This window comes from Tursiops truncatus, chromosome 5 (genome assembly GCF_011762595.2).
Source record: "Tursiops truncatus isolate mTurTru1 chromosome 5, mTurTru1.mat.Y, whole genome shotgun sequence".
Taxonomy (NCBI): domain Eukaryota; kingdom Metazoa; phylum Chordata; class Mammalia; order Artiodactyla; family Delphinidae; genus Tursiops; species Tursiops truncatus.
Window position 1 is genome coordinate 129,859,683 of NC_047038.1, and position 18,681 is coordinate 129,878,363.

Genomic DNA, 18,681 nt, shown 5'->3' on the forward strand with positions numbered 1-18,681 from the left:
GTCCCAGGGTCCCAATGGGAAGGGGGGTAGAGCGGCACCTTCTTAAACCTCCCGCACTCTGAGACGTCCAGAGAAGCAGATAAACTCAGAGTGTTTTAACTGTAGGGACTTTGGGTTTGGACTGCAGACTGAAAGCAGGAAACCCTGTTGTGCAGATTGAAGAATGGACTTGTTTCAGTTAATAGACAGCGTGGTGACTCTCTGAGGAGTAGAGACAAGCCTTTGGGAATGTGTGTCCTGTAACTGTAGTCATTGCCGGAGCCGGTAAGCTGAGCCCCATGTGCCTTGCAGCCTTGTTTACCTCAGTCCAACGTGCCTTTGCCCACGGCATGGGAGATAAGAGTACTCATAGGTGACGATTCTGCTGTGCTGTCTGTGTTTCCAGTAAGACACCAGGAATAGCTAATTCCTAGCTTTGGATCGAGCTAGGGAGGGCTGTTGTATAAACATTCTTTTTAACCTTACCGTGGGAAATTTGTTTAACTAAATAAAGAAGTCGGGACGTTCACAAACGTTTTCCCCTTTCTCATTTTCTATCCTTGTGTTTATACAGGATATGACCAAAGACCAGATTGCTAATGAGAAAGTGGCCCTGCAGAAAGCTCTGCTATATTATGAAAGCATTCATGGACGGCCGGTACGTGAATGCACGGAATTTGCTGATTGGGGTAAACTACCTGGCTTTAGAAGGGGATCTTCTACGTTCAGTATTTTGCAGATGAGGTTCCCCGATGTTTAAAATACTCTGTATTTTCACCAGAAGTAAGCTTTCGGAAGGCTACACCAATGATACGAGTTCCACTCTCTAGTAGGTGCTAAATTTCAAAAAGCTCCAAAGAAAAATCAGTTTGCAACTAAAATGTAGTCACTCATGTCTACACGTGCTTCGAGGGGAAAATGGTGGTGGAGGATATAAATCGGTGCACAGAGCCCTAGAGTGAGGAGACGTGCCTGCCCCTCTTTCTGCCGCCATAAAGCTGTCATCGCCGCCGGCTCTAGGCGTTCTTATCCATAAAAGGAAGGTGCTAAACTAGAATGATCTGCCCTAAAATTCAGTTTCTCTGCAATGCCGTTTGCAACCTGTGTTTGTAGAGAAGTTCTAGCTGCCATCGAGAACCCAAAGTGTGAGGAATCCGAGATGTGTCTTTGGAAGTATTTGAGACCACTTGTTCTTCAGCAAGAGTGTTTATTGAATGTTTGTTGTTAGTCCTGGGGGAGAGAGCGGCATGACAGCTTCTGCTCTATTCCTTAGGGAACTCGTAATCAGATCGCCTAGTCAGTGACTCTTAGTAACCTCCTGTTGAGAATGTTGTCAAGAACCCAGCAAGACGCGTTCTTAAGAGCAGGTGTTTATGTTCACAGATGGATTTTTATACCGCCAAAATGCATAGATCTCTTTTCCAGTCTCAGCCATAGCTTTGTAACGGAGAGAGTCTTTTCATCCGAAATATGCTCTTTTAGATGAAGAAACTTCGAGAATAATGCACTAGCCTCTCAGATCTGTGAGGGCAGGTGTTCTGGGTTTTGTTTACCTAATGGTGAACCTGGCCCTCAGCAGCTAGCACAAGACCTGACACGGGGCATGTGCCCAATAAACTATCTGTTGAATGATCCTCCGTGGTATTTTGGTTCTGAATCTATTAGGTTTAAATTACAAACAAAAAACAAAAGAAAAACTGGAGCTGATGATGACTGATGTTGCTGGCCTGTCCCTGCAGTGGAAAAATACTGGTGCTCTGGGATAATGGTCATGTTTCAAGCCAAGTTTTGTTTTGGATCTTTTAAAGGCGTTGAACCAAATAGTCAATGCTCCGGAGCTCTCCTACATCGTGAAACTTTGTCGTTCTCTTCTGGGGTATTCAAAGCTTGTAGAGATGCAACTAAACTTCTTCTAACAGAGAGAAACCCCTTCTCCACTAAAGGGCTGTCCTCACGGCCACCAGGCAGGCCTCCACGAGGGAGGTGGGACTTAGGTATCTTCCTTCTTTCCGTCGTGTGGATTCAGGTTATGACATTGACAGACTCCTTCAAAGACTTCCTTGCCTGAGGCCCGAGATCTCTCCGCTGAACACTGGTCTTTACCTTACTGTCAGTGCAGGGGTTTGTGTGCCATGGTACTTGTTGCTCCGAGCTGGGCACGGTGTCTCTCATTCTGCCTGGACTGTAGCAGCATGCAGGCGGCAAGATCAGCAGACCTAGATGCAAACCTCCGCCCTGCTGACTCCGGCTCCGTGACTCGGCTGCTTAGGTAACTCTCAGAGCCTCAGTGTTTTGTCTTCCTAATAGATGTCTGTTATAGGTTGTCATGGAGATTAAATGACATTATACACACACACACACACACACACACACACACACACACACACACATTTACCTGTAGGCTGTCTGGCATTGAGGAAGTAGGGCAGAGTGGCTTTGGGGAGAGATGGGTGGGATTCCTCAGTAAATGATAGGTTTCACTTCTGGTACAATTATATGTTCTGCCTTCTGCTGTCTATTTCTTATTAAATGATTGAATCAGGAGAAATGCACATTTTTTAGCACTCTTATCATTAGGAATCTGAACTATTAATTCGTGGTCCTTTCTTTCATCGTTATTTTATTTTATTTTATTTTGTTTTGTTTTTTGTTTTTTTTTTTTTGCGGTACGCGGGCCTCTCACTGTTGTGGCCTCTCCCGTTGCGGAGCACAGGCTCCGGACGCGCAGGCTCAGCGGCCATGGCTCACGGGCCCAGCCGCCCCGCGGCATGTGGGATCTTCCCGGACTGGGGCACGAACTCGTGTCCCCTGCATCGGCAGGCGGACTCTCACCACTGCGCCACCAGGGAAGCCCCCATCATTCTTTTAGATGAAGGAAGCACACTTCTGGGATCTGAATTCTAGCATCTCACAGGGCAGGGGACAAATGCTCTAGGAAGTTCAAGTGTCATTGATTCCTGTTCCTGAGTCGGGCTTTCTGCCTGTCTCTGGAACATGATACTCCAGCCTCCTCAGGAAAAGCAGAGTTCACTTGATATCTGGCCAGTCTGAAAATCAAAGAGTGAACTTTTCATTCTTAGATCTGTGATGTTGCCACGGACCCTGGACTTATAAATACGAAAAATACATATACTTCCAGAGCTAAAACATTATTGAACATTTGTTGTTAGTCCTGGGGGAGAGAGTAGCATGACAGCTTCTGCTCTATTCCTTAGGGAACTTGTAATCAGATCGCCTAGTCAGTGACTCTTAGTAACCTTCTGTTAAGAATGTTGTCAAGAACCCAAGCAAGACACGTTCTTAAGAGCAGGTGTAAGGCAGCATGAAGTTTATGTTCACAGATGGATTTTTATACTGCCAAAATGCAGATCTCTTTTCCAGTCTCAGCCATAGCTTTTTAATGGAGAGAGTCTTTTCATCCGAAATATGCTCTTTTAGATGAAGAAACTTCGAGAATAATGCACTAGATCCTCAGATCTGTGAGGGCAGGGATCCCAAACCCCGAGTTTTTTAGAAAAGCAGATGCTTAGAGCCTGATGGTTTTTTGCTGAGTCTACAGATTCTGATATAAAAGGACACTAACAGTCAAAATCACAGGCCACGTGTGCTGCTTCTGTACACGTTTTAACAAGGCTGTTTGCTCTAACGGGACACCCTCCAGACAGACCGACACATGTAAGGAAAACAGAAACACGCTCATCTACACACTGGCACATAATTCCCTATGAATTATTATTGAAGTGTGTCCTTTTCAACATTTGAGGGTCTCATCAGAAGACCACGTCACAGAAGTCCAACAGACAGCTGCAGCTCCCTGTGTTACCTTGTTTACGGACCCCGATGTTGGTGGAGGGGAGAGACTGGGTGGCTTGCTCACAGCTTCTGGGTTCTCACTGATATATTTTAATCTTTTGTTTAAAAAACCGGGGAACTAACAGGACCCTAAACGCACCATGTTCGAATTTAAATGCAAATTCTAAAGCCACATATAAATACTATCATTTGTTTATCTGCTGTTTGGGATTATTTGATCTGATCTTTGCCCAGTCAGCCTAGCATTGTCACCTGATAGTAAAGAAGAGCGGGTCACCGTTTTCCGAATCAACGGGCCAAGAATGCGGCCGTTATAAGAATGCATCTCATCTGTCTTCTCCCACTAGCGGTTTTATGACTCAGAGACACCCCTCCACACACAGATTCAGACCATTTTTTGTTTTACTAAGGAGATTTGATATATTTTTCTGAGACTTATAGCGCAAACCAAATAGGATAGTGAGAGACCAGTGGATGGAGGTTTCGTTCCATCTAAAGCAAAGGTTGAGTGGAAGGTGCTGCCTTCAGCCATGGGATCTTCATAGCTAGATGTTCATGCTGTCTTGATTTGGGTGTAAACGTGTATCTTAGGCTTAACCCTATTTCCGCACATTGAAAGCCACTCAGAGCTGCCACTTAAATGAAAATTTAAATAAAGGCTTGAAGCAAGAAGAGGGAGGGGCGTCCCTGGTGGCGCAGTGGTTGAGAGTCCGCCTGCCGATGCAGGGGACATGGGTTCGTGCCCCGGTCCGGGAAGATCCCACATGCCGCAGAGCGGCTGGGCCCGTGAGCCATGGCCGCTGAGCCTGCGCGTCCGGAGCCTGTGCTCCGCAACGGGAGAGGCCACGGCAGTGAGAAGACCGTGTACCACAAAAAAAAAGAAGAGGGAAAGTATGTTGAAAAGACAATATACTATAAGCTTGGCCTAAAGTCATTTTTAAGCAATTATGGATCATAACGATTTTCTAATTTGAATTCTGCAGTTTACCAGTCAAGAAACCGAGACTCAACCTCACTGGCTCATTCAAAGGGCTATTCTTGGTTAGGAGTGGAATCCCTGAGCAGCTGATGACTCGAGAATAAGAGATGTCAAACTTCCGAACAGTTTGCCCCTGGTCGACTTAATATCAGCGGCCCTTTTTTTAACGGTTTAACCAAGGAGCTGCTTTGTTTTTCTAACTCTTGGTTCGATTTTGGCTCTGCTCACGAATCCAGCAGTGGTAATTACTAAGACGTGGCTTTACGAAGGGTGAAAGTCGTGTTGACCTTTGGTGTCACCAGGCCTTTGGCTTCAGACATTTATCATGGAAATAATCCTGGTGTACATCAAGTAGTATTCTTTCCATCACCTCAGACCTAAAGATCATGGATATTTTTGGTGTTTAGCTACTTCCATCACATGCCAGCATTAACTTCGGTCAAATCATGATGAGTTTTGACTCTCCAGAGTCAAACACTGGATCTCATCAGATCTCTCACAGGCGATTAGTTCTGAGGGTCATTCATTCTTAAAATGAGCAATTCATAGAAAGTCTAACTAGCAGCGTTACAAGCCACATGTAAGCCAGCTTATCCTCTTCATCTACTCTAACTAGAAAATTAGGTTTTCGAACAAAGAGTTAGAAAGGACATTGATTCTGTCACATTTGCCACGTCTGGCTGATTTTAGCATTAAGTCTCCTTCCAAAATCCAAAGTCTCCTTTTATAATCCAAAGATGTTTCTACAGTTGACCCTTGAATAATTCGGGAGTTAGGCATTGTTCAACCCTCAGCATAGTCGAAAATCTGAGTATAACTTAGAGCCGGCCCTCTGTATCCGTGGTTCCACCATATCTGAGGCTCCGAATCCGTGGAGGCAACCATGTAGTAGACGGTGTAGTAATGTAGTATTTACTATTGAAAAAAAGTCCGCGTGTGAGTGAACCCGTGTAGTTCAAACCCATTTTGTTCTACGGTCAGATGTAGTAATAGGATGCTAGTCTGCAATGGGGAAATGTTGGCTACTTATTACTCTTATTTTTCGCACGTCTTTTGGTCACTAAACATCTGTGACCAAAAGACGTGGTCTTTTATCTTACATAATCTTACATCTTACATAATATTTGTCATGGGTTGAAAATTAGGATGTGCCTTAATCTCATCTGCAATACATTTAATGAATACGTCTTGTAGTAAAAAAAAAAAAAATCATTTCATGTGTTCCAGTACTAAATTTTGTCGTTTTACATGTGAGGTTGTACAAGTCATTTATTTCTATTCCTCACACTTATTTGTGCCTACTGTTGAGCTTCTGTTGAAGTATAACATGAATACAGAAAAGAGCCTGAATTATAAATATATATGTTGATGAGTTTTCACAAAGTAGACAAATCCACGTAACCAACATCCTGATCAAGAAATAAAATGTGGCCTGCCCTCTGGAAGCCCTTCTCGTGTCCCCTTCCAGTCAATACCATGACCTTCCACCCCACCCACAAGAGCCATTCTCTTGACTTCTAACGTGATACATTTGATTTGCTTATTTTTGAACTTTGTATAATTAGAACTTTACAGTATGTATTCTCAGGTGTCTGGCTTGTTTTCCTTGGCTTTATTTTTGTGAGGTTAATCCATGATGTTGCATATCGTTGTGTCCATTCATGTTCATGGCTGTGTAGTATTCCGTTTTGGAACTTACTTGTTCTACTCTTGGGCATATGGATGGTTTCCAGTTTGAGGTTCTTATAAATAGTGCTGTTACGAACATTCTTATGAATGTCTTTTGTTGAACTTAAGACCACACTTGTTTGCTGTGTACTTAGGAGCGGAATTGATGAGTCATATGTTTAGCTTTAGGAGATACTGCCAAACAGTTTTCCAAAGTGTTCCACCCTTGCCAGCACTGAGAGAGAATTCCAGTTTCTCAGCATTCTTTCCGACACTTGACACGGTCTGTCTTTCAGGTCAGCCATTGTGGTAGGTATGTAGTGGTGAGGCCTGTGGTTCTAGCCTCACTCTTTTTTTTGTATGAAATAATTCCTGTGTTCCCTTCCAGTTCTGACACTCATGTTTTATGAAATACCAAATTTAAAACTCCTTCCTCTATGGTAGATAGTAAAAGCAAGAAAATGGCACCTCTTGATATTTTGGTAACAGGAAGAGATAGAAAGAAGCGATTATTGTTATTGCTGATGACAGAAGATAAATAACAAGTTTATCCAAAGTTCACTTACTGTTGACCACTTTGGGAAAGGCAAATAAAAAAGGCAACAAAGGACAATCAATTCATGCATAATGTAGACCTGTCTTCAAAGCTGAAGGCCCAAAAGGCCCATAAGAGAAATGGTCACAGCGAATACTGTTTGCCCTTCCTTACCTCTGTAACCCTTGCCTCATGTGTACAGTAGAAATAAAATGCAGAAGGCCAACAGCAAACTTGAAACAAAGATACTTCACCTCTTACTCCATTTAAGTAAACAAATGCATATTTATGAATTTGGCATACCTATTTATATTTGAAATATTCATTCACTCATTTTATAGATATTTATGGAATACTTTTATCATGTCAGGCACTGAAATAGTTACCAGGGGTACAAAAACACAAACTCCTGGTGTCAAGGGGCTTATAGTCTAAAGAGAAGACAGACGTATCAACAGGTAGTTACTATAGAGTATAGAAATATATCATCCATTAGGACTGCTGTAATACCATAGACTGGATGGCTTATAAAAGATAGAAATTTACAGTCCTGGAGGCTGGAAGTCCAGGATTAAGGTGCTGGTGTTTAGTGAGGGCCGACTTCCCAGTTCATAGACAGCTATCTTTTCACTGTCCTCTCATGGCAGGAGGAGTGAGGGATCTCTCTGGGGTCTCTTTTATAAGGGCACTAATCCCATTCATGAGGGCTCCATCCTCATGACCTAATCGCCTCCCAAAGGCCCCACTTCCAAATACCGTCACATCGGGGATTCCTTTTCAACATATGCATTTGGAGTGGGGACGGGGGAGTGAGTGGACACGAACGTTCTGTCTATAGCAAAGCATATGTGAATTACAAGGCACACACAGGTTGTGGTAGGTGACACGCAGGGGAGGATGAGCAGGTCTCCCGGAGAGGGACATGTTGGAAAAAGCCTGCACAGGAGTGGGAGCTGGCTCTTGATCTGGAATTTGCTAAACCAAAGAGCAGTGAGGAGGCCATTCCAGGACAGAGGGAACTAGACAAGGAGGTGTGACACAAACTAGTTTCTCTCTGGAGCTTGAGTTATGAGAATGATGATGAGAAGCAGCAGGTAATGAAGGGCTTCAAATACTATGCCAGGTGTTTGAGCTTGATTTCTCCCCACTGCCTGTAGAGTCAGTCCTGTAAACATTTTTGAGCCCTGTGTCAGATTTTAGGGCCACAGAGATGAATCAATCCATGTATTCTATGGGCATATGTTCCGTGAATACCTACTGTTTGCCAGAATTTGTCCCTAAAAACACAACAATTCCAGAGGGAAGAAAGACATTTTGGGTTTTTTGTTTGTTTGTTTTTTTGTGGTATGCGGGCCTCTCACTGTTGTGGCCTCTCCCGTTGCGGAGCACAGGCTCTGGACGCGCAGGCCCAGCGGCCATGGCTCACGGGCCCAGCCGCTCCGCGGCATGTGGGATCTTCCCGGACTGGGGCACGAACCCGTGTCCCCTGCATCGGCAGGCGGACTCTCAACCACTGCGCCACCAGGGAAGCCCAAGAAAGACATATTTTTTTTTTAATGATTACAGACCTGCATGGTAAGTAGTATAATAGAAACACATGCTTTCTTCTTCCCTGGACCTAGAAAATAGTGAATCATCTGGGAACTCTCAACCTTCAAGAGTTTTACATAGGGAACTAATAATTAATCGTGATCATAGTTTTGATTGAAGAAAAGTAGTACTGCTGAGGGAGTGATTTCCAATGATCTGCAGCTGAAGTAGATATTTTAAATATTCACTGATTCATGTTATCAGTTTAGTAAATTTTGCAAGACTGGCGAGTCTTCAGTTGCATCACCTGTACTTTCTCTCGGCCCAGAGCGTGCTTGGCCAGCCTGGCCACCAGGAGCAGGCTTTTCAGCTCTTCTGTTCTTGCATTTCAGGTGAGCAAGAATGAGCGGCAGATTATGAAGCCGTTGTACGACAGGTACCGCCTGGTCAAACAGATCCTGTCGCGAGCCAGTACTGTCCCCATCATTGTGAGTACACCGCGGCCCGGTTGTCAATTACGTGGCTCAATGGGCCCTGGCTATATTACTTGGGCCCCAACTTGCCTTCTCATGAAAGAATAGTCTCTCATAGTTGAACCTGCCATTAATATCCATGACCCCTAAGCTTGAGGGATGAATAATTTACCAAAGACTTCTGAAGCTACGTTTGCCAAAAATGAGCAAATCTGAGGCCGACAGAAATTTGTTTTCCCCCTTGGGGATATGCCTTGGCCGTATGCCTCCATCTGACACGTGCTGGGCCAGCTTTCCCACGCTTTCCTCAGAGACGGAGCACCGAGAGGACGGGGCTGTGCCCTCGCCAGGGCCCCGCTACAGTCTTAGCGGCCTCTGTTAATAGTCTTCTCTCCACCTCCAAGAGCTGGATCAGCCCTGCTGGGAGAGAGCTTCTAAGGCACTCAGGAGAGGGACCCTCCTCTTTTTGGAGGATGTAGGAAAGTGTGAGGTGGAAGAAAAGGGAGGGCAGCTAACAACTGTGAACTGCGCTCAGTGGCCACCGCCCTTGGACTTCACTGCTTTGGGCCTCTGAATTGGGACTTTGTCAGGAGTAGGGAACAGCGACGGGCCCTCAGCTCGAGGAAACCCTTTCGGGCCCTGGCCAGCCTGCCCCCCACCACCACCCCCGATCCCAGCCCTGCTGTGAGGGCAGTGTTTCTGCCCTGTCCATCTCGTGGGGACCCTTTGCCTCTGTTTTAGTGCCCACCTCGGGGATCCTGAGGGTTCCTCTGCTGGCCTGTAGGCTTTGTAGTAAGCAGGCGTGGCCTCGCTTTTATGTTGTTGGTGAAATGCGTGTTCTTCTCAGCTGCTGCTCTTCTATTCCTCCTTTAAATCTCCTTGTTTATTTCTAGGCCCAAGATGCAGTCTTTCTATGTCTTTTAACAGTATGTTTGTTCATATTTAATGGGGCAGGGTCCAGAGACCTCAGGCAGGTGTGTTTGAAGAAAGCTACCTTTCTGGACGTTTTCTACAGAATAAATCAGTAACCTAACCAACAAAAGGATTAAATCTAAGAAGTCCTTTTTATTCCCCAGTCAGGGGTCCATAGTGTCCCTCAGTGGGGTGACTGTATAGCCTCTGTTGATAACCTTTGCATCACCCGATGAGCTTACGTTATCGTTAGTTGTTCTGACCAACAAAAGGATTAAATCTAAGAAGTCCTTTTTATTCCCCAGTCAGGGGTCCTTAGTGTCCCTCAGTGGGGTGACCGTATAGCCTCTGTTGATAACCTTTGCATCACCTGATGAGCTTACGTTATCGTTAGTTGTTCTGACCAACAAAAGGATTAAATCTAAGAAGTCCTTTTTATTCCCCAGTCAGGGGTCCTTAGTGTCCCTCAGTGGGGTGACCGTATAGCCTCTGTTGATAACCTTTGCATCACCTGATGAGCTTACGTTATCGTTAGTTGTTCTGGAAGTTATGGTGACTAGGAGGAAAGGCGGGAGGCAGGTGCCCCTCAGGTTTTTTCTGCGTGTGTGGTTAACATACTCGTGTGCCATCCTTGCTTTCATGTGGCCTCTGTGGGTGGGGGTCGGGGAGAGCTCCGAAGTGAAGCAGCAACTTGGACAGGAGCTTCAGTTGTGTCTGGTTTTCCTGGGACTTCTTGGCGGGGAGGGGTTCGAGTCTGTAGTTAAAAGGCAGAAGTAAATACTTGCGAGTCAGAAGGGGATGGGGAAAGAAGTTCTCCGTGTAACCTGCCTATTAACGCCTGTCGCAGGGTTCCCCTTCCAGCAAGCGGAGAAGCCCTTTGCTGCAGCCAATTATCGAGGGCGAAACTGCTTCCTTCTTCAAGGAGATAAAGGTGAAGACCCCCAGCTGCTAACCGCTTGCTACCTCTGCAGCAATGTCTCTCCCTCCTTCCCTCTCTCCCGCTCTCCCTCTCTCCCTCCTGTGGATGGAAAGCCGCTGTGATCGGGCCCTTGGGCGATGGCTTCCTGCAGCCGTCCCTAAAAATCAGTAGCAGCCGCATAGCACAGGGAGATCAGCTCGGCGCTTTGTGACCCCCTAGAGGGGTGGGACAGGGAGGGTGGGAGGGAGGGAGACGCAAGAGGGAAGAGATATGGGGAGATAGGTACATGTATAGCTGATTCACTTGTTATACAGCAGAAACTAGCACACCATTATAAAGCAATTATAATCCAGTAAAGATGTTAAAAATAAATAAATAACATAGAACTAAATAAATTTAGAAAAAAAATCAGTAGCTGCTTCTAACCAACTTTAAGCAGTCCTCTTTTATTTGTCATAGACCGGCTGATCTCCTTAGTTTCATTTCACTCCCTCGCTGTTGGGTTTTGTTTTGTTTTGTTTTGTTTGTTGTTGTTTGGTTGGTTTTTACTTTGCTTGCAGGGATATTTGTTTTGTTTTCAAAATGTTTTTTGTTTTGTTTCTTTCCCCCTATTTGAGGAATGGATTTTCTGTACGCCAAAATTTTGTTAAATCAATTCATTGGGTAACTTTAAAAAAAAAATCTCCTTTACTAAGTTTATAAGCGAAACCAAAATTAACGAAGGCAGTGTACATAGCACACACAAAAAATTATCATTTTATAGACAAATATCTTAGTTGTCTTTGACAGATATGTGGGTACAGTTTCATCCACTCTCCTTTCCTCTCACCTTCCCCCTGGCACATTTAGTCCTTGGTGCTAATTCTATAATCTGTTCTTGATCTGTGAATGTAGCGCTGTGACCAGCAGTCACTAGGATGTGCGCTCTGGTTTTTTCCACCAGGAGTAATCATGGATTTTGTACAGATAATCCTTGTCCTTGGTGGCTACTTCTGCTGAAATGGGAGGAACCGTCTGTGCCCATAGATCTGTAGGGACCTAACTGGCCTAGACTAGGATCAGCCTCTTTCATATTTTTACTTCTGGACAACTGAACACACTGACTGCCTCGTACAGGGCTCTAGAAATGAAAAGTCAAAGTCAATCTTTTTAAAAAATTGATGATTGTTATTTAGCAGTTAAGTCAGAAGCGGGAGTAAAGCCCCACGTGGAAGTGAGTGTTAAGAGTTTCACTTGTCATATTCCTGTGGCAACCCCAAGCCTGGGGTGTCGTTTATTTACTGTAGTTAGGAACGATTATTTCAAAATATGGGGGCCTCGTTGCCACGGAGGGACACCAGTTGAGAACCGCTCCATTTCTTGCCTGATTGCCTCCACTGTAACTGAGGTAAGGAACCGGAAGCCACAAAGCCGTCTCTTCTCTTCACTCTCTTCCTTTTCTTACCTCCCAAGGGTCTTAACTACTTCATAGACCTCACTTTAAGGTGTTAGGCAGTGATCGTGCTCACTATTCATATTGTTTAAACAGAACTTGTTTTGTAAAGATGCTGTAGATGTGAAATGTAGGCAAATACGCTACATTGTATCTTCAAAATTAGAGCTACTTTCTTACAATAAGACTCGATGTTGATGAAAGAAGACAAATTTTATCTAGCTGGTAATTTCACACAAGAATTAAAACACCATAATTGAAGAAATCTGGGCAAGTGTGTGCATGAAAATTAGCATATTTCTCTTAGAAGCGTGCGCTGAAACTATTCCTAGATAAAAATGTGTTCTTAAACACATCCGAAATATGACACTTGATAATTGCCTCATGAAACGAATGGAAGACACAGGAAGGATGCTCTTTTTAAAAGTGTTCCTCCAAATCTTATCCTTTAGCTTAGTTTATTTTTTTCACAATTATGTTTTGGCCCCTGGCCCTCACGATGGTCAGAATTTCAGATAATTTTGCAATTATTACATTGCTCTCACAAATGGTGTTGTCTTTTAGTTCATTTTGTCCCAGTTGGCCAGGTTCATCAGCAGGTATTTGGACTGTACTAATTCTCAGAAATCCGGTTAGAATTTAGAATTTGGTGTGTGTGCAGATTGTATCTAAATGGTTTTTGAAAACCATCCCCGATTTTTAATGCTTATGGGAAGACACCAGCGGTGTGTGAAAGAGAGCCAGCTCAAGTTCTGAAGCCCTAGAACTTCCAGCCCCCCAAATCCTACAGATCATCTAGTCCGTTCTCTGATCCAACATAAGAGTTTCCTCTAAAACTTCTCTGACAAAATAGAGGCACCGTCCCTAAGAAGTTATTCCACCCTCAAACTTGAGATGTCTACAGCAATGAAGAGAGTAAGGTCGCTCGTTACACGGGCTAAGCATCTACAAGAGCTAAAAATTTATGTTATTGGTTTTATAGCTTATCATTTGAAAAATTATCTAAAACTATAGTAATGATATAATTTTAGAATGTATAAGTTTAATAACTATAAAATATAATTAATGAAATAATTAGCTTGTAGTATTCACAGTTACGGTTGTGTGACTTTCTACTTACAGGCCTAGTTCTGCCTCTGGAGCAGCATGGACTGAGCGTACTGCTTTCTCCTTGAGAGCACTTGGCGTATTTACGGTCACCTGCCCTGCCCACTGCCACCCACACCCTGTGAACATTTCTTCTCCAGGTTCCTCTTACTCTTTTCTCATGTGATTTGGGCTCCGGACTGTCCAGCAGTGCAGTGGCTCTGCGCTCTACACCAGTCTCTCTATATCCCTCTAAAAAACTGATAGCCAGAACTGAACGTGATTCTAGATGTGGTTTAACCAGCCCGACAGTGGACCGAGGACTAGTCGTGACCTTGTTCTAGATGACCGAGGCCCTTCAGTTCTCGAAGTCTGTGCCTACGTGACTGTCAGTGTGCTGTACGTTCCTCTTAGTCTTTCTAAGGCAGGATGTGTCCACCTCAGCCCTGCAGACATTTGGGCCGGGTAACTCTTTGCTGTGGAGGACTGGCCTCCACCCACGGGGTGCGAGTAGTGCAGTACGACCATCCCTCCCCAGTGTGACGACCAAACATGCCTTCAGACGTTGCCAAAGGTGCCCTAGGGGGCCGACCTGCCCCCAGCTGAGAGCCACGGCTTGTCGCCCTGCCTCACTGTTGATTTATGCAGCCCCCAGCTTCCTTTTCCAAGAATTGCTCAGTGTCTGCGTCCACTTTTTTTTTCCTAATCTAATGATAGGACCTTGCATTTTTCCCGCTTGTTACTTCTCATACTTCTGTGCTAGCCTTATGGAACAGATTACATCTAGCCTTTACGTTCCAGCGCACCCAGATAGCCCTCCCCACTGTGTCAGCTGCGCATTGTGTGAATATCCAAGTGACTGCTAGATATTGAGTAAGGATGGGTCAGGTGGAGAGCCTGCTAGAGGCCCCCTGCAGATTCACCTCAGCACCGCAGCCGCACTCTGCATAAATGTTCGCACAAATCAGCCTGCCTCATTCCTTACTGAAATCCAGATATTATGCCAATTCTCTCACAAAAGAAGAAAATGGTTAGTTCTTCTGATTTGTGTGCAAGAAGCCAGTGCTGGTCACCGTTGATCCATGATTCCTTTTCAGTTGCTCATATGTTATCTGGACACCGGTTCCTTCTAGAAGCCACTCAGTATCCACAACAACCTGATGGTCTTACAATTTGAAGATCTGTTTTGCTGTTTCTTTTTCCCTATGTTTTTCACAGCTTACTGAGAATAGCTTTGTGTAGCTTCGTCTTCAAAAACACTGAGTTCTCAGGATGTGCAAGACACAGTCTCCCGTTCTGAAGTTCTCTCAGGACCTTGGGATATAATTGTTAAGGCTTAGACCCCTAACTTCATTGCTTTCTATCTCGGGCTTTAATAACCTCTTAAGAGTCATTTGTATTTCTCTTTTAAAGCTGAATTACTGGACTAAGATATTTATTGAACACCTAATATAGGCAGGCATTGGCTGAGCTCCGGGAACAGCAGTGAACAGAGAGGCCCAAATCCATCCCTCTTCCATGGAGTTTATAGTCAGGTGGTCCCACCTGGTCTCCTCATCCAGGAAGGGGAGGTGGGCAGAGGCTGAGTAGCTCTGCCTGTGTGCCCGGTGTACCTGCTCAGGTACTCAACACGCATTCTCTCAATTCTTATGTAAATGATGTAGATGGGACTTGCCACTTCATCTTATAAAAAAAGAGAAACTTTTAAACTATTGATTTAAAAGCCACTTTTCCTCTGTGAATTTAAAAGTGGTTTTAATTTTTTAAAAATTAATAATGAAGCTTTTACTTCCATGGATCAAGAAAAGAGATTGAAGATCTGAAGTCCCAGCAAAAAGAATCTGGAAAGGTCACCTAGTTTTTTGCCAACTTTACCTTCATGCCTTTGTAACAGTAGTTTCATTGTAGTTATGTACTAGTCCTTTTGTTTTGCCTATTTGTTTCTTTATTCACATTATTTCTCTTCAGAGGCACCATTATAAACATACCACACTTTATGGTAAGAAAATCCACCACAGACAGTTTGAATCCTGTACTTTACCTGTGAGCAGGGGTTCCTCCTGCCTCCTGAGAGCCATTGGCTGCAGTGGCCCTGAAGCCACTTGGTTGAACTAACAACTGATGTTATAATGCTCTTGTTCATGTAGCTGAACGCCTAACCAATTTTTTAATTTCTCAAGATATTAGGATATTCTTTTCTGGTCTGACTGTACATGTTGGCAGTAAATTACTTTTTTTTAAATCTTTCTTTCAGACTCTGATATCATTTCTTAGAATCACATAGCTTTAAATTGGCACTAAGACATTCTCTCAGAAAACTAAGTTGACCTCATTTTTCTAATTGCATTTTTATCAAGACAGAGAATATCACACTTTTCTTAGAATCTTGAATGCTGAAAAATACAGCATGTGGTCCTTGGAACCTCTTTGAAAAAACGTAAGTTTTATGATTCTGATCATGCAAAGATAAACGTTTTGATCTTCTCAAAAGCTTCCTAAAATTTTGTGCACCAAGCAACCACAAATATTTCATAATCTCAACTTTTAAATAGAAAGGCCGTATTGTTGAATTCCTGAAAAATCTTCACAGCTTAAAAAAATTCTGAGACACATAACTAATAGAATCTTTAAAGCACTGATTTCTGGTGGTGGATTTTTTTTTTAGGTATTGTCACAGAGCTGAGAGTGTTTAAATTCATTTGCTTCTTTTGATTTAGGGTATAAATTGTGATCATTGTTCCTTCCTACCCTCGACCTTGACAACTGTTAATTGTGCCATATACTAATTTTTTTTACAGCTTTTTTCCCTATTGAGTAGCTGTGTTTAGTGTTTGTCTTATTTACTGTGTACATATAGATATTCAATAATATATCCATCATGTACACATGTGTTGCTAACTGTAGCTATATAGAAGAAACTATATGGGGTCTGGATAATTAAGTGATCGTGAAGTGATACCTGTAATGACAGAGGGCCCGAAAAAGTGACCCAATTTTTATTGGGGTTGCTGTGTATCTCCAGGAAGAAGAGGAGGGTTCAGAAGACGAAAGCAGCACAAAGCCAGAGTTCACCGTCACCCTGAAGACCGATTTCAGTGCACGTTGCTTTCTGGACCAATTTGAAGATGTCACTGATGGCTTTATTTCCCCGATGGATGATAAAATACCATCAAAATGCAGCCAGGATACCGGACTTTCAAATCTCCATGCTGCTTCGATGTATGTTGTTTTGGTGGTGGTATTGGAATGTTGTGATGAAAATAATTTTCTGAAATATTATTTTAGCCTTTGTACTTAAATTGGCTGCCAAAACGTAAGTGACTTGCCTAGGGTGCATCTGTGTGGATAAAACAGGGTTTGCTTGTTTGTTTAATTTCTGGCTCAGTGGTTCTATATGCTTCATCCCGTGTTATCTGAGGGAGCATCTGAGATCTCGCTTAAACAATCGCAAGGTCTCTGTAATGGCATTGTGTGGTCCTGTGCGCCACAGCTCGCCATTTAATACATACCGAGCACAGATGGCATCTCTTTCTTTCTAAGCAAAATATGACAAAGCGCCATGGGAGTTCACAAGCCTGAGGAATTCATAAGTAGCAGGAGCCTCGCAGGAGCCCCAGAAGCCGTATCTATCGTCGTGTGCTTTGGCTTCCAGGGGATGGAAAACATTCATTTCTGGTGACCCTCAGCTCCTTGCACAGTTCCTGCATTTATATGCTTTTCCCTTTCTCCACAACTCCTATCGAGTTGCACATTCCTTACGTTTACAACTATTCAGATTTAACTCAATTTTCTTGAAATACTTCTGCCCCTCTTAGACCAGAACTCTTGGAACACCTTCAGGAAATGAGAGAAGAAAAGAAAAGGGTTCGAAAGAAACTTCGTGATTTTGAAGACAATTTTTTCAGACAAAATGGAAGGTAAGTGCGTGTGCTGTCCTTCCCCTCCCCCACCTCACACACAGCCCTCTTTTTTCTGTGTCACATCTGTGCAAAGCCTCCCATGTGGGAGCCACCCTACAGCTTTCCTGTAACCTGGCCCTTGGTTTTGTGCCCTGGGCCCCTTTGAGGCTTACTGGAAATGGGGAGGTTTGTGTGGCCCTTCAGGAAGAAGTGCTCCTTGGATGATATCCAAGACCGATACAGATTCAGCTAACATTTACAAAACTCACCTGTCATATCAAATTCTAATCGAAAATGAGCAGCTTAAAGCTGTTTCTAGTGGGCAGCACTGGTTTAGGTTCTGTTTTTGTTTTTTTAATCTTAATAAACTTGAAGGAGAAATAAGGAAAGGGGCACTCTAGGTCTTGCTGGTTTGTAGGCTCATTTTAAAAGCAGAGTTGTCAAGTCAAATGAGAAATACACAAGAAACAAGAAGCCCTCCTGACTGATAGAGTGCCTTTCACCAGTGAGGTTTTGTTTTTTTTTTAAAATACATTTTATCACCTAACATTCTTTTTATTTTTTTTATAAATTTTATTTATTTATTTTTGGCTGCGTTGGTTCTTCGTTGCTGTGTGAGGGCTTCTCATTGCGGTGGCTTCTCTTGTTGCGGAGCACAGGCTCTAGGCGCACGGGCTTCAGTAGTTGTGGCTCGCAGGCTCTAGAGCGCAGGCTCAGTAGTCGTGGCGCACGGGCTTAGCTGCTCCGCGGCATGTGGGATCTTCCTGGACCAGGGCTCAAACCCATGTCCCCTGCATTGGCAGGCAGATTCTTAACCACTATGCCACCAGGGAAGCCCCTGTCAGTGAGTTTTAAGACATACTGTAATCATCATCATAGAGCGCTATGCTGAGAGTTAGTCACCCCTGTTAGCAAGTGACCACGCACAGAACGTCCGACTCAAGTCACAGCATGAGACCAGGTTAGAGCAGGGAATAGAGCTCCATCTCTCACATTGGAGTTAAGTTTTATCATTTTAAAATGTTTTAATCTAAATTATTTAAACGGTGTAAATACAGTTTCTCTTTAAGTCTCCTTTTATACTTCTCAAAAGTATTGGGAAATAAAAGTACCATAAAGATTAACTTAGGCATTAAAAATGTACTATATTTCAGTTTATTTCAATTATTGTATAAATTTATTTGGGGGATCTCTGATTTGGATCTGTCCTATAATGACTTTCTCAAGATTTATGGGTTGTTTTTTTTTTGCGGTATGCGGGCCTCTCACTGTTGTGGCCTCTCCCGTTGCGGAGCACAGGCTCCGGACGCGCAGGCTCAGCGGCCATGGCTCACGGGCCTAGCCGCTCTGCGGCATGTGGGATCTTCCCGGACCGGGGCACGAACCCGCGTCCCCTGCATTGGCAGGCGGACTCTCAACCACTGCGCCACCAGGGAAGCCCAAGATTTATGAATTT

The 18,681-nt window shown here is 43.8% G+C and overlaps 1 protein-coding gene across 3 annotated transcripts in view; it reads left to right on the top strand.

Annotated features, from left to right (window-relative positions):
* Positions 1 to 18,681, top strand: part of FAM13A (family with sequence similarity 13 member A) — a 334,757-nt gene that overhangs the window by 310,232 nt on the left and 5,844 nt on the right. For 2 of the 3 annotated variants that reach the window (XR_002174625.3, XM_019926412.3), the window contains exons 19-23: positions 554 to 637; positions 8,897 to 8,992; positions 10,737 to 10,820; positions 16,349 to 16,545; positions 17,142 to 17,243. Coding sequence is in view for 2 of the 3 variants with exons in the window: in XM_019926412.3 (XP_019781971.2) it covers positions 554 to 637; positions 8,897 to 8,992; positions 10,737 to 10,820; positions 16,349 to 16,545; positions 17,142 to 17,243 (563 nt within the window). In the remaining variant the exon portion in view is untranslated. The remainder of the gene's footprint in view (positions 1 to 553; positions 638 to 8,896; positions 8,993 to 10,736; positions 10,821 to 16,348; positions 16,546 to 17,141; positions 17,244 to 18,681) is intronic. The other variant, XM_019926414.3, reaches the window with a different exon arrangement.